Source organism: Octopus sinensis, linkage group LG1 (genome assembly GCF_006345805.1).
Source record: "Octopus sinensis linkage group LG1, ASM634580v1, whole genome shotgun sequence".
NCBI lineage: Eukaryota > Metazoa > Mollusca > Cephalopoda > Octopoda > Octopodidae > Octopus > Octopus sinensis.
Window position 1 is genome coordinate 205713103 of NC_042997.1, and position 17080 is coordinate 205730182.

The 17080-nt window shown below is 43.2% G+C and overlaps 1 protein-coding gene across 7 annotated transcripts in view; it reads right to left on the minus strand.

Annotated features, from left to right (window-relative positions):
* Positions 1–17080, minus strand: part of LOC115209556 (protein mono-ADP-ribosyltransferase PARP15) — a 199333-nt gene that overhangs the window by 73310 nt on the left and 108943 nt on the right. For 5 of the 7 annotated variants that reach the window (XM_029778023.2, XM_036508643.1, XM_029778002.2 and 2 more), the window contains 4 exons: positions 4748–4884; positions 4243–4470; positions 3417–3644; positions 576–630 (listed from right to left, as the gene is read on the minus strand). The exons of 1 other annotated variant lie outside the window; for it this stretch is intronic. In XM_029778023.2, coding sequence (XP_029633883.1) covers positions 576–630; positions 3417–3644; positions 4243–4470; positions 4748–4884 — 648 coding nt within the window. The remainder of the gene's footprint in view (positions 1–575; positions 631–3416; positions 3645–4242; positions 4471–4747; positions 4885–17080) is intronic. One more of the 7 variants, XM_029778016.2, reaches the window with a different exon arrangement.

Consider the following 17080-nt stretch of genomic DNA (forward strand, 5'->3'; position numbering starts at 1 on the left):
TGAACCGTCCAACCCATGCTAGCATGGAAAGCGGACGTTAAATGATGATGATGAATAATAATAATCATTAATCATTAATAATTAATAATAATCATCATCATTATTTAGTGTCCGCTTTCCAAGCTAGCATGGGTTGGACCGTTCAACTGGGGTCTGGGAATCCAGAAGGCTGCACCAGGCCCAGTCTGATCTGGCAGTGTTTCTATGGCTGGATGCCCTTCCTAACGCCAACCACTCCAGGAGAGTAGTGGGTGCTTTTTACGTGCCACCGGGACAGGTGCCAGACGGGGCTGGCAAACGGCCATGGACGGATGGTGCTTTTTAAGTTCACCGGCACGGTGGCCAGGCAAGGCTGGCAACGGCCAAGATCGGATGGTGCTTTTTATGTGCCACCAGCACGGAGGCCAGTGGGGCGGTGCTGGCAACGGCCACAGTCGGGTGGTGCTTTTTACGTGCCACCGGCACAGAATGATAATAATGATAATAACATTAATCATATTTATAATAATCAGTGTTTAATAGAGACGGTATGACAAAACACCATAATATTCAATATCAACAAACAAATTGTTTACCTTTTGAATGAACTCCTTCATTTTCGGCTTTATTTTGGAGATATTCCTCAAATTTCTGTAAAATTCAAAACCATGAGAATCATTTTTGTTTAATTTTTTTGCTTTTTTTAAAGAGAAGAGATTTAATTTAACAAAAGACAAACAAAATATTTAAAATATTTATTGATTTCTTTCTAATCAGTAATAAGGAAATGAGGAAAATTACTTTGTCACTCAGATCAAAGATATTCCATCCACGACCTTCCAGTCTACTGGGAGACATGGTATTGCAGTGGATGCGGCACAAAGACCTTCCACACTGACCACTGATGTGGTGTTAGTGAAGTTAAACATGTGGCAATGGTGTCTTCATGTAGCTGAAGTTGTATTGTTTCTTCTCTCCACTCACCATTCTGATTAAAACTGCTGAGTCTTGTGTTTGCTGTTGAAATGTCTATCAAGAATGTTGAAGTTGAGGTTCTTTGGTGCATCTTGTGTAGCCAAGAATATTTGAGCAACAAAAGCAGAGTACAAGGTAATTATTTTTTGATATTATAAGCAAGAAGGAGAAGGAGGAGGTCCAACAATTAGGGTCATGGTCATTCATAAGAGAGATGACAAAGGAAAAGAAAGAACTTCAAAAACAGTTCTACAGTGGACAGGAATTTCCCTAATTTCTTCATTACAGCATATGGACATAAAGAATGCCTTTTGGTATTAAAACTGCTTCTGTTGCTATTAATTATCTTTAATAAGCCTTCAGGCTATTTGTGACATCACTGTCTATATATCGTTGACAGGGAGATTTCGCTGTTATGTTGCTACAGGGCGTCTGTCACTGATGAACCTGAGAAGAGCGAAAATACATGATCTGGCAGTTCTGGTGCCTTTAGAAGATGATTGTTGTCTACCAACAATATAAATTTGCATGCATTTATGGACCGTACGTCCATATGAGAGGTCCTCTCAAGGTAAATAAGGTAGTACTTGATGTTCTAACACAACATCCACATTTAGTTGGATATAAAGATTGCTTTTGATATTAATACTGCTTCTGTTGCTATTACTTTTAATTACCTTGATTTAGGTTCAGTCTCAATGTATGGCACCTTGAGCAAGTGTCTTTAACTATAGCCTTAGGCCAATCAAAGCTCTGTGATTGGGTCTGGTAGGCAGTAAATGAGAGACGCCATTCATACATATGTGAGTGTGTCTCCTTGCCTTTACATTATTTGTTAGCTGTAAATGAGTGTCCCTGTTATGCAAGCAGTGTCCTTTGTTTCTAATATTTTGTGAAGTTCTTTAAAATGCAGAAATAGTTACCTCCCTTGGAACGAGGTGAGGGTTGGTGACAGGAAAGTCGTCAAGCCATAGAATATCTAACTCCACAAATTCTATCGCACACAGGTGGTGGTGGTGGTGGTGATGGAGATGATGGTGATGAAGAGGATGCATTCTGTTCTCGTTACTTTTATTGTATTTTTTCAAAAGCTGTTACTGTAATATCATCATCATCATCATCATAAATATATAAGAATGTATTTATGTGTATGTCATTAGACAGAACCTAAAGCATTTTGTATTTGAGCCTCGATCTCTCCCCCTCTTTCACATATAGGCCTCACCATGTTCTGTTGGGCTTTCTCCAATGGTGACGGGGAAAATGCAAACAACTTTTGACAGAAAAATAAATTCAGTTGAGCTGCCCTTCCCCCACAAAATGGATGACAAAACAGGAAGAACAAACACACCGGTCAACCGCAGTTAATGACATTTTGATTCATTTACTGCTTCTCTTAACACTCTTTTAAATAACACTTGCAGGAACATTTTTTTCCCAATTTTTCCTTCAGTTCTTCTGTAGACTTGTTTTTAACGTGACAACCATTTATTTTATTGCAGTAAAGATTTACAAGGAGGTACCATAAATTGAACAGTTCTAGCCAATCTGTACCAAACAGATGAATAATTTTGCTTCACGTGTCTCTCCTCGGAATGTGACGTCGATAAATGTTTTGTCCATCAAATGTAATCTGTCGCCCGTTACACCACATGCTATTTTCGCTGTTTTGCGTAATCTCAGTTTACCAATTTTTCCCAAGTATCTGCATTTATAATGAAGATGTCACTACCTGCATCTAACTGTAATTTGGTATTCACATCATTTATCTTTCATGCACGAATTTTCTTGTTTCTCCATCACAATCGATCTCCGCTGAAAACATCTTAGAACTTATTGTATTTGAGCTTTGCTGTCTTGTTCTACAATGAGAACTCCTGTGTCCCAGCTTATGACAACTATAGCACTTTTTGTTTTTAAAAGGACAATCCTTTTCGTAGTGTAGGCCTCCATAACCATAACACAGTTTGGGGCCTGATACTTTTTTGGATTCTGTTTTCCAGGGCAACACATTTGAAGTTTTGCAGATGTCTTTATCCGGCATTATTTTCACATCATTTACTATAGTCTGACATTCTTCAGTGAGGGTCTGTAGAGATGAATCCTGGTTTGCTTGCTCCATTTTCAAAAGAATCCTTGCCTGGTAAAAACTTTACCAGCAGGCATTCAGGAATGACTCAAAATTGTTAACAAATAGTGAGACAGAACTGGACAGCTTAATCCAGTCTGTGCAGATTTTTGTGAATGATATCAAGATGGAGTTTGGACTCTCAAAATGTGCTTCAGTGGTGATGAGACCAAGAAAGCTTGTCAGGACAGAAGGCATATGGATGTCATGTGGGGAAATTTATAAAATGATTCCAGATTCTTGTTTCTATTTTCTTCATTTCTTGCAGAATATGCTTTCGGTAAATTCCAAAAATATCAACATCAAACAACAAACAACAAAAACATCAACCAACCTTTGCTATTTCTCTGTCTTCTTCAGGTAAAACCACAAAGTAAACATCTTTGATCTGGCTTGAATTTTGATCTGAGTAGTTTTTCACTGCTTCATACATTGTTCTGGGTAGTTTTCCAATGGGGTATTTCATTTCAGCCCCTAATATAGGAAATGCCAGGCTTTTTGCTCCCATTCTCTCAGCAGTTTCCAGACAAGTGGTTATTACTTGAGTCAAGTTTGCCAGAATCTAAAAAAAATAATTGTTTAGTAATTGATAATGAACATTTTATTAAATTATTTTCCAATTACAGGAAGAAACCATTAAGTTGTAATAAATATATCCTCCTCTCACTCTTACCACTTCTAAACACATCTGTCATTCCTATCACTCTTTCGTCCTGCAAGAGACAAGGCAACCTCACTCATGATGCTGCTACAATAAAACAGACCCCATCCACCGTGTAAAATGGTTGGTGAATGAAGAGAGACAATGCAGACCCAAGAGGAGTCTTTAGTGTTGTTGAGGACATGACAACCTCTCTAGTGCTCGTGCCATGACAGAGAAAAACTCACCAATACAGACAGTAAAACACAGAAATATGTTTTAATATAGTCTTATTTATCAGTCACATAACTGTTGTTAGGCCATGAGGCTTTTTTCCTTCTATTTATATATAAAAGTGTCCTGTTCATCGATATCTTCTGCTTCCTTCCAATGATAACTTGGAAGAACAAATATTAAACAGGATGCTGACATTTGCTTTATGATTCTCACACAACATGCATAAGGTTCCCTTCAAACATTAACTGTTTCAATAAATCAATATAATATGATTGATACTTACTGAATCAGAGGAATATTCATTCCAGTAAGGTAATGCCAGATGAAATACATTCTTACAGTTGAGCTTATATGCTTTAGTGATGGCAATTTCAGATGTAGAAATACTTCGACGAAATTTCTGGTTACATTCATCTTGTATCTGTGGACCAGCAGCATTGAGAATAGATTTGGAGATAGCACCAATGTTAAGCCGGAGGCTTCTATTGGTGCTGTTAACGATGACATCAACCTAGAAAAGTAATTAATGGTAAACAGCAAAGGAACATTCCATGGAGAGAAAAGAGATACATTGTTGCAGTTGATATTGTTGTTAAGAAAGGCTCTTTCAGAATGGCTGTAGTAAGTTTGAGGTTGTTAAAGTTAGCAAAAGATATACTCAAGATATCAGATGTGAAGGAAATGTTTGAGTTTGATTGAGAAAATGTTTTAATTAACTGTAATGATACCTCATTTGGGAATGAAATAACAATTAAACGTAAATATGTTAAGTGAATCTATTTACTCACAGATGCATTAGAAATTGAATCAGTCGATAGTTGTATTTTGATGCCAGCATTTTCTCTGGATGTCTCATTAGTTCTGGGTGCCACAGAAGAGATTTCCTTTTGCGAAACATGAAGAGATGTTTTTGATGATGTGGTGTCTGAAAAAAATAAACAAATATCAACATATGTACACTTTACACAGACACACACACACACACACACACTCATAAAGATATATATCATCATCATCATCATCATTTAACGTCTGTATATGTATTTCATTTTTGGATTTGGTTTGCAAGATTCTTTATGTGAGTTTGTGTGTTGAAGCATATTCTGTTGTGTCTGGGGAGAGTCATTTTCTTTTCGTGCCTTATAATTTAACACACTCACTGCCAAAAATTTCCACTTATTTCTCCTTTTTATTTTGTTCAAATTTTCGTTGCATCTTGCAAACTTTTCAATAGTCTTGACTCTGTCCGTTATTTACACTGCGTTCCTTTTTGTTTGTTTGTGCACATGTGTGTGGGTCAGTGTGTGTGTGTGTCTATGCATGCATGTGTGTGTGTATGCATATGTATATATGCATGTTTGTGTGTGCATCTGTATGTATGTAATCTGCATATTCATGTGCTTGCATGTCCATGTTTGTGTATGTTTTATGTATGTGTGTATGTGAGAGTGTTTTTGTGTATGTATGCACCTCTCTCTCCTTGTGTGTGTGTGTGTGTGTGTTTTGCCACTTTGTACCATGTTTGTATATATGGATGGGCATTTCTATATGTGTGGACAAGTATCTCCTTATGTGTCCTTGTGTGGAGTAAAGCGTGTGTGTACATATGGTCTTGTGTTTCAGTATCCATTTGTGTATGTGTGCCTGTTTGTTCATATAAACTATGTACCTATCCATCTGTATGTTGATCTGTTTATTTTCACATCCATATGCTTACATACATGTGCATATACACATATGTACCCACACACACACACACACATACATACATCTATCTACATAACAGCCCACTAACTATTCTACTCTACCTGTGTAAACTGTGGGTATGGGCGTATGGTATCTACCATGTATATTTCCTATTTAGTATTAGGAAAGTTTCATTTATAAGGACGTACTCCCGTATTTGTCTGAGTGTTGGGTCTTTTGATTGCTTGGATGAGATGCAGATGTCAAGTTGACCCAAGTTGCCTCTATGGTGGTCTTTGGGATGTTGGTAGAGTATGGAGGACTGCTTTTTGTTGTCATATTGTCTCAAATGTTCATTTAGTCTTTCAGCTATGCTCCTAGATGTCTCCCCTACATACGTCATGTTCATGTCCTTACAGGCACCTTCTAAGCATCATATGCTGTAAACTACATTTCGAGTTCTACAGTTAATGCCAGGGCTAATCCTACATACCATGCAGTTATCATTGGTGCATATGGTATTCTTAAAGGGGTACGTCCTACATAGTTATGATCTGACGGAGTTCCCTGGCTTTTCAACAATCTTAATGTCGGGTTTGGTCTCCTTCAGAGCTTCCCTAAATCTACAGGCTAGTTCTCCATGGGATTTGGCCTCTACAAACATCACTCCTTCATATTTATCACTTTTCTGCCATGTGTTCACCCCGTTTGCTTTGTCACAAGAGCTTTGTATCCTATTCCATTCTTTGTTTCTATATCTAGGGCAGCTACCACTGTACACAATTATTATTATTATTATTATTATATCAAGCCTAATGAAATCATAGCTGTGGTCTTTGTAGGTGTCACCTACATGCCAGCCATGCCAGTCTCACGTAAAAAGTACCATTTGGGGGTTGTGCCTCATAGAGGCCATGTGGTTGATGCTGGCATCATGTATCTAGCATCCATGCTGGTGGTAAATAAAAGCAGCCATTACATTGGTGGTTAGGAAAGGTATCCAGCTGTAGAAACCATACCATGTCAGACTGGAGTCTGGTGTAGCCCCTCACCTTGCCAGCCTCAGTCAAACCGTCCAACCCATGCCAGCATGGACAATGGATGCTAAATGATGATGATCATGATGTACATACGTATAGGCATGCCATCATCAGCATTATCCCCATCTATATTTCATGTCCATGCTGGCACAAGTTGAACAAAATGATATATAAAGACACATTTGTCACAGCAAAAGTCATGTCCAAAAACTGTGATATATATTCCTGTCCATGCTGGGCCTTACGCCCACATTTGCCCCTGTGAAGCATCCCCTTCACCACATCTCATCTTCCTAACACCCATCCCTCTATTATACTCTTCTAACTATGGTCCTACTTTACTGCTGTAACCATTTGAGAGCATTCATCACCACCCCAACCCTTTCATTAATACCAGTTGCATCTCTTGCATCATCATCTCCATCCATACAACCTTCCATCGATCATCCCTTTCTGTCCCTTCCCTAATCTTTCCCACCCACCCCTCTTAGCTACACCTTACTCTGCCAGGTTTCCTGTTGAACACTTCTCCTATCTTCAATCATTCTCAACACCCTCTCACAGCCATTGCTAATACTCCCTCCAGTTTTCTGGCCCCACTCACTACAGCCACCCCCATGTATCTCTGACTCCCATCTCTTTCACAGTTCATCATCTTTGCTTTCCCTCTGCTGTCAGATCCTGGTCATCATCTCCCTTCCTCCTCATCTATCAAGAGATTGATGGTTCTGCTGCTCTCCACCCTTCCTCTGAGGCTTCTTGTCACCTCCTCCTTTCCGAGCCCCGTCAGTCTATCAAGTCCACCTCAAAACATTGTTCCTCACTCTCTACAACCACCTCAAGCCCCATCTCTAACCTCTGCACTTTTCATCTCACACTCTGATGCCATTACCCTCCCATTCCTTCTTTACTCATCCACAGTCTCCCTTATACTCCCCTTCTTGTAACTTGGGACTATGCTCTGGCACTCTATTACCACCATCTTTCTCCCTTCCAGATACTGTCATGCACCCTTGCATAAATATAAGGACGCCACGAGTCTCCTCTATATCTATGTGCTTATCCCTCTGGCAAACTTTTATACTTTCTAGCCCTGGCCTCAAGCCACCTCCCCACTCCCCAGTTCCATCAGGGGGCTTGCAAGATACTTGGTAACCTCACCAGTGCTGGTGCCATGAGAAAAGCAGCTTCCAGTCCACACTCTAAAACGGTTGGCATTATGTTGAGTATTCTAACTCTGAATATTCTTCGACCAAAGTAGATGGGGATGACAATGTGTTTGTCCCTTGCTAGGATGGCCGTCCAGTTATTTTTGGTCTCCTCCTCTGAGACAGACCGCACTTTGACAGTCCCATATTTCTTTCTTTAACCTGGCTACGTAGGCTTTGCTTTTCTAAACTGCTTCTAGGTAATTCTCTATTTGCTGCTGTGTTGCCTGCTCCACTTCCCTACTTTTGACTTCAGTTGTTTTATATAGAACTGTCCACAAATTAATTTTTTGCGGGGCCAGTTCTATGAATGTTTAACACCATTTTTCTGCTACATTTTGCACTCTTGAATTCATTTCCATCGATAAAAAATGTCTTCACTTAATTCTGTGGTTCCTCTTGCAAAGTTGAAATCGTTACGACTAGATTTGCATGTCTCATTCTTCCTCATTTTCTCTCTCTCTCTCTCTCTCTCTCTTCTTGTTTTCCCTCTGCCAAGGTAACCAAATACCTCCTTCACACCAGCACACCAATTTATGGCCTCTTTTGCGTACCTCTTTCTCTGTCCCTCGGTAACCATGTCTCTCCTCTATAGCAAGACATCTCTCTCTGCTTCTTTATTTCTCTGTCACACTCTAACATTTCATCATCTACTACTGGATCACCTCCTCCAATGCCCTCTCTGCTATGGCAAGACCCCTCTTTCTGTCTCTCTGTCACACTCTAACATTTCATCATCTACTACTGGATCACCTCCTCCAATGCCCTCTCTGCTATGGCAAGACCCCTCTTTCTGTCTCTCTGTCACACTCTAACATTTCATCATCTACTTCTGGATCACTTCCTCCAATGCCCTCTCTGCTATGGCAAGACCCCTCTTTCTGTCTCTCTGTCACACTCTAACATTTCATCATCTACTACTGGATCACCTCCTCCAATGCCCTCTCTGCTATGGCAAGACCCCTCTTTCTGTCTCTCTGTCACACTCTAACATTTCATCATCTACTACTGGATCACCTCCTCCAATGCCCTCTCTGCTATGGCAAGACCCCTCTTTCTGTCTCTCTGTCACACTCTAACATTTCATCATCTACTACTGGATCACCTCCTCCAATGCCCTCTCTGCTATGGCAAGACCCCTCTTTCTGTCTCTCTGTCACACTCTAACATTTCATCATCTACTACTGGATCACCTCCTCCAATGCCCTCTCTGTTATGGCAAGACCCCTCTTTCTGTCTCTCTGTCACACTCTAACATTTCATCATCTACTACTGGATCACCTCCTCCAATGCGCTCTCTGTTATGGCAAGACCCTCTTTCTGTCTCTCTGTCACACTCTAACCTTTCATCATCTACTACTGGATCACCACCTCCAATGCCCTCTCTGTTATGGCAAGACCCCTCTTTCTGTCTCTCTGTCACACTCTAACATTTCATCATCTACTACTGGATCACCACCTCTAATGCCCTCTCTGTTATGGCAAGACCCCTCTTTCTGTCTCTCTGTCACACTCTAACATTTCATCATCTACTACTGGATCACATCCTCCAATGCCCTCTCTGTTACGGCAAGACCCCTATTTCTGTCTCTCTGTCACACTCTAACATTTCATCATCTACTACTGGATCACCTCCTCCAATGCCCTCTCTGTTATGGCAAGACCCCTCTTTCTGTCTCTCTGTCACACTCTAACATTTCATCATCTACTACTGGATCACCTCCTCCAATGCCCTCTCTGCTATGGCAAGACCCCTATTTCTGTCTCTCTGTCACACTCTAACATTTCATCATCTACTACTGGATCACCTCCTCCAATGCCCTCTCTGTTATGGCAAGACCCCTCTTTCTGTCTCTCTGTCACACTCTAACCTTTCATCATCTACTACTGGATCACCACCTCCAATGCCCTCTCTGTTATGGCAAGACCCCTCTTTCTGTCTCTCTGTCACACTCTAACATTTCATCATCTACTACTGGATCACCTCCTCCAATGCAATCTCTGTTATGGCAAGACCCCTATTTCTGTCTCTCCGTCACACTCGAACATTTCATCATCTACTACTGGATCACCACCTCTAATGCCCTCTCTGTTATGGCAAGACCCCTCTTTCTGTCTCTCTGTCACACTCTAACATTTCATCATCTACTACTGGATCACCTCCTCCAATGCCCTCTCTGCTATGGAAAGACCCCTCTTTCTGTCTCTCTGTCACGCTCTAACATTTCATCCTCTACTACTGGATCACCTCCTCCAATGCCCTCTCTGTTATGGCAAGACCCCTCTTTCTGTCTCTCTGTCACACTCTAACCTTTCATCATCTACTACTGGATCACCACCTCCAATGCCCTCTCTGTTATGGCAAGACCCCTCTTTCTGTCTCTCTGTCACACTCTAACATTTCATCATCTACTACTGGATCACCACCTCCAATGCCCTCTCTGTTATGGCAAGACCCCTCTTTCTGTCTCTCTGTCACACTCTAACATTTCATCATCTACTACTGGATCACCACCCCTAATGCCCTCTCTGTTATGGCAAGACCCCTCTTTCTGTCTCTCTGTCACAATCTAACATTTCATCATCTACTACTGGATCACCTCCTCCAATGCCCTCTCTGCTATGGCAAGACCCCTCTTTCTGTCTCTCTGTCACACTCTAACATTTCATCATCTACTACTGGATCACCTCCTCCAATGCCCTCTCTGTTATGGCAAGACCCCTATTTCTGTCTCTCTGTCACACTCTAACATTTCATCATCTACTACTGGATCACCTCCTCCAATGCCCTCTCTGCTATGGCAAGACCCCTCTTTCTGTCTCTCTGTCACACTCTAACCTTTCATCATCTACTACTGGATCACCACCTCCAATGCCCTCTCCGTTATGGCAAGACCCCTCTTTCTGTCTCTCTGTCACACTCTAACATTTCATCATCTACTACTGGATCACCACCTCCAATGCCCTCTCTGTTATGGCAAGACCCCTCTTTCTGTCTCTCTGTCACACTCTAACATTTCATCATCTACTACTGGATCACCTCCTCCAATGCCCTCTCTGCTATGGCAAGACCCCTCTTTCTGTCTCTCTGTCACACTCTAACCTTTCATCATCTACTACTGGATCACCACCTCCAATGCCCTCTCTGTTATGGCAAGACCCCTCTTTCTGTCTCTCTGTCACACTCTAACATTTCATCATCTACTACTGGATCACCACCTCCAATGCCCTCTCTGTTATGGCAAGACCCCTCTTTCTGTCTCTCTGTCACACTCTAACATTTCATCATCTACTACTGGATCACCTCCTCCAATGCCCTCTCTGCTATGGCAAGACCCCTCTTTCTGTCTCTCTGTCACACTCTAACCTTCCATCATCTACTACTGGATCACCACCTCCAATGCCCTCTCTGTTATGGCAAGACCCCTCTTTCTGTCTCTCTGTCACACTCTAACATTTCATCATCTACAACTGGATCACCACCTCCAATGCCCTCTCTGTTATGGCAAGACCCCTCTTTCTGTCTCTCTGTCACACTCTAACATTTCATCATCTACTACTGGATCAACTCCTCCAATGCCCTCTCTGTTATGGCAAGACCCCTCTTTCTGTCTCTCTGTCACACTCTAACATTTCATCATCTACTACTGGATCACCTCCTCCAATGCCCTCTCTGCTATGGCAAGACCCCTCTTTCTGTCTCTCTGTCACACTCTAACCTTTCATCATCTACTACTGGATCACCACCTCCAATGCCCTCTCTGTTATGGCAAGACCCCTCTTTCTGTCTCTCTGTCACACTCTAACATTTCATCATCTACTACTGGATCAACTCCTCCAATGCCCTCTCTGTTATGGCAAGACCCCTCTTTCTGTCTCTCTGTCACACTCTAACATTTCATCATCTACTACTGGATCACCTCCTCCAATGCCCTCTCTGCTATGGCAAGACCCCTCTTTCTGTCTCTCTGTCACACTCTAACATTTCATCCTCTACTACTGGATCACCTCCTCCAATGCCCTCTCTTTTATGGCAAGACCCCTCTTTCTGTCTCTCTGTCACACTCTAACATTTCATCCTCTACTACTGGATCACCTCCTTCAATGCCCTCTCTGCTATGGCAAGACCCCTCTTTCTGTCTCTCTGTCACACTCTAACATTTCATCCTCTACTACTGGATCACCTCCTCCAATGCCCTCTCTGTTATGGCAAGACCCCTCTTTCTGTCTCTCTGTCACACTCTAACATTTCATCCTCTACTACTGGATCACCTCCTCCAATGCCCTCTCTGCTATGGCAAGACCCCTCTTTCTGTCTCTCTGTCACACTCTAACATTTCATCCTCTACTACTGGATCACCTCCTCCAATGCCCTCTCTGCTATGGCAAGACCCCTCTTTCTGTCTCTCTGTCACACTCTAACATTTAATCATCTACTACTGGATCACCTCCTCCAATGCCCTCTCTGTTATGGCAAGACCCCTCTTTCTGTCTCTCTGTCACACTCTAACATTTCATCATCTACTACTGGATCACCTCCTCCAATGCCCTCTCTGCTATGGCAAGACCCCTCTTTCTGTCTCTCTGTCACACTCTAACATTTCATCATCTACTACTGGATCACCTCCTCCAATGCCCTCTCTGCTATGGCAAGACCCCTCTTTCTGTCTCTCTGTCACACTCTAACATTTCATCCTCTACAACTGGATCACCTCCTCCAATGCCCTCTCTGCTATGGCAAGACCCCTCTTTCTGTCTCTCTGTCACACTCTAACATTTCATCCTCTACTACTGGATCACCTCCTCCAATGCCCTCTCTGTTATGACAAGACCCCTCTTTCTGTCTCTCTGTCACACTCTAACATTTCATCATCTACTACTGGATCACCTCTTCCAATGCCCTCTCTGTTATGGCAAGACCCCTCTTTCTGTCTCTCTGTCACACTCTAACATTTCATCATCTACTACTGGATCACCTCCTCCAATGCCCTCTCTGCTATGGCAAGACCCCTCTTTCTGTCTCTCTGTCACACTCTAACATTTCATCATCTACTACTGGATCACCTCCTCCAATGCCCTCTCTGTTATGGCAAGACCCCTCTTTCTGTCTCTCTGTCACACTCTAACATTTCATCATCTACTACTGGATCACCTCCTCCAATGCCCTCTCTGTTATGGCAAGACCCCTCTTTCTGTCTCTCTGTCACACTCTAACATTTCATCCTCTACTACTGGATCACCTCCTCCAATGCCCTCTCTGTTATGGCAAGACCCCTCTTTCTGTCTCTCTGTCACACTCTAACATTTCATCCTCTACTACTGGATCACCTCCTCCAATGCAATCTCTGCTATGGCAAGACCCCTCTTTCTGTCTCTCTATCACACTCTAACATTTCATCATCTACTACTGGATCACCTCCTCCAATGCCCTCTCTGCTATGGCAAGACCCCTCTTTCTGTCTCTCTGTCACACTCTAACATTTCATCATCTACTACTGGATCACCTCCTCCAATGCCCTCTCTGCTATGGCAAGACCCCTCTTTCTGTCTCTCTGTCACACTCTAACATTTCATCCTCTACTACTGGATCACCTCCTCCAATGACCTCTCTGCTATGGCAAGACCCCTCTTTCTGTCTCTCTGTCACACTCTAACATTTCATCATCTACTACTGGATCACCTCCTCCAATGCCCTCTCTGTTATGGCAAGACCCCTCTTTCTGTCTCTCTGTCACACTCTAACATTTCATCATCTACTACTGGATCACCTCCTCCAATGCCCTCTCTGCTATGGCAAGACCCCTCTTTCTGTCTCTCTGTCACACTCTAACATTTCATCATCTACTACTGGATCACCTCCTCCAATGCCCTCTCTGCTATGGCAAGACCCCTCTTTCTGTCTCTCTGTCACACTCTAACATTTCATCCTCTACTACTGGATCACCTCCTCCAATGCCCTCTCTGCTATGGCAAGACCCCTCTTTCTGTCTCTCTGTCACACTCTAACATTTCATCCTCTACTACTGGATCACCTCCACCAATGCCCTCTCTGTTATGGCAAGACCCCTCTTTCTGTCTCTCTGTCACACTCTAACATTTCATCATCTACTACTGGATCACCTCTTCCAATGCCCTCTCTGTTATGGCAAGACCCCTCTTTCTGTCTCTCTGTCACACTCTAACATTTCATCATCTACTACTGGATCACCTCCTCCAATGCCCTCTCTGTTATGGCAAGACCCCTCTTTCTGTCTCTCTGTCACACTCTAACATTTCATCATCTACTACTGGATCACCTCCTCCAATGCCCTCTCTGCTATGGCAAGACCCCTCTTTCTGTCTCTCTGTCACACTCTAACATTTCATCATCTACTACTGGATCACCTCCTCCAATGCCCTCTCTGTTATGGCAAGACCCCTCTTTCTGTCTCTCTGTCACACTCTAACATTTCATCATCTACTACTGGATCACCTCCTCCAATGCCCTCTCTGTTATGGCAAGACCCCTCTTTCTGTCTCTCTGTCACACTCTAACATTTCATCATCTACTACTGGATCACCTCCTCCAATGCCCTCTCTGTTATGGCAAGACCCCTCTTTCTGTCTCTCTGTCACACTCTAACATTTCATCATCTACTACTGGATCACCTCCTCCAATGCCCTCTCTGTTATGGCAAGACCCCTCTTTCTGTCTCTCTGTCACACTCTAACATTTCATCATCTACTACTGGATCACCTCCTCCAATGCCCTCTCTGTTATGGCAAGACCCCTCTTTCTGTCTCTCTGTCACACTCTAACATTTCATCATCTACTACTGGATCACCTCCTCCAATGCCCTCACTGTTATGGCAAGACCCCTCTTTCTGTCTCTCTGTCACACTCTAACATTTCATCATCTACTGCTGGATCACCTCCTCCAATGCCCTCTCTGCTATGGCAAGACCCCTCTTTCTGTCTCTCTGTCACACTCTAACATTTCATCATCTACTACTGGATCACCTCCTCCAATGCCCTCTCTGTTATGGCAAGACCCCTCTTTCTGTCTCTCTGTCACACTCTAACATTTCATCATCTACTACTGGATCACCTCCTCCAATGCCCTCTCTGTTATGGCAAGACCCCTCTTTCTGTCTCTCTGTCACACTCTAACATTTCATCATCTACTACTGGATCACCTCCTCCAATGCCCTCTCTGTTATGGCAAGACCCCTCTTTCTGTCTCTCTGTCACACTCTAACATTTCATCCTCTACTACTGGATCACCTCCTCCAATGCCCTCTCTGGTATGGCAAGACCCCTCTTTCTGTCTCTCTGTCACACTCTAACATTTCATCATCTACTACTGGATCACCTCCTCCAATGCCCTCTCTGCTATGGCAAGACCCCTCATTCTGTCTCTCTGTCACACTCTAACATTTCATCATCTACTACTGCATCACCTCCTCCAATGCCCTCTCTGCTATGGCAAGAACCCTCTTTCTGTCTCTCTGTCACACTCTAACATTTCATCATCTACTACTGGATCACCTCCTCCAATGCCCTCTCTGTTATGGCAAGACCCCTCTTTCTGTCTCTCTGTCACACTCTAACATTTCATCATCTACTACTGGATCACCTCCTCCAATGCCCTCTCTGCTATGGCAAGACCCCTCTTTCTGTCTCTCTATCACACTCTAACATTTCATCATCTACTACTGGATCACCTCCTCCAATTCCGTCTCTGTTATGGCAAGACCCCTCTTTCTGTCTCTCTGTCACACTCTAACATTTCATCCTCTACTACTGGATCACCTCCTCCAATGCCCTCTCTGCTAAGGCAAGACCCCTCTCTCTGTCTCTCTGTCACACTCTAACATTTCATCATCTACTACTGGATCACCTCCTCCAATGCCCTCTCTGCTATGGCAAGACCCCACTTTCTGTCTCTCTGTCACACTCTAACATTTCATCATCTACTACTGGATCACCTCCTCCAATGCCCTCTCTGCTATGGCAAGACCCCTCTTTCTGTCTCTCTGTCACACTCTAACATTTCATCATCTACTACTGGATCACCTCCTCCAATGCCCTCTCTGCTATGGCAAGACCCCTCTTTCTGTCTCTCTGTCACACTCTAACATTTCATCATCTACTACTGGATCACCTCCTCCAATGCCCTCTCTGCTATGGCAAGACCCCTCTTTCTGTCTCTCTGTCACACTCTAACATTTCATCATCTACTACTGGATCACCTCCTCCAATGCCCTCTCTGCTATGGCAAGACCCCTCTTTCTGTCTCTCTGTCACACTCTAACATTTCATCATCTACTACTGGATCACCTCCTCCAATGCCCTCTCTCCTATGGCAAGACCCCTCTTTCTGTCTCTCTGTCACACTCTAACATTTCATCATCTACTACTGGATCACCTCCTCCAATGCCCTCTCTGCTATGGCAAGACCCCTCTTTCTGTCTCTCTGTCACACTCTAACATTTCATCATCTACTACTGGATCACCTCCTCCAATGCCCTCTCTGCTATGGCAAGACCCCTCTTTCTGTCTCTCTGTCACACTCTAACATTTCATCATCTACTACTGGATCACCTCCTCCAATGCCCTCTCTGTTATGGCAAGACCCCTGTTTCTGTCTCTCTGTCACACTCTAACCTTTTATCATCTGACACAAGCTCTCCTCATCAAATGCCTTGCCCCTCTCATAATTCATTATCTTGGTGACCCTGCCAGCACTGGTGCCATGTAAAAAGCATCCACTGCACATTGTGAAATGGCTTGCATTTGGAAGGGCATCTAGCTGCAAAAATAATGCCAAAACTAACTTTGTTGTGCTAGTTCCACGTAAAATGTACTGAGTCCACTCTGTTGAGTGGTTGGTGTTAGGAAGTGCATCCAGCTGTAAAATTCCTGCCAAAACAGACACAGTAGCGAAGGGTAGTTATTTTCCACCTTGCCGGCTCCTGTCAACTGTCCAATCCATGCATGCTTAGAAAACAGATGTTAAACGATGATGATGATGATGTTGGCAGTGGTACTGGCAAACCTGCTGCAGCTGCACCTGATAACACAGGAACTTGAGGTAAACATGAATTCTGATCACGAACAGCCGACGAGAGAGAAGAAACCCTACTCCGTATGGAATTACATGGTCAGTTCCACTGTGGAACCAACAAATTAAAAGACAAAGAAGCA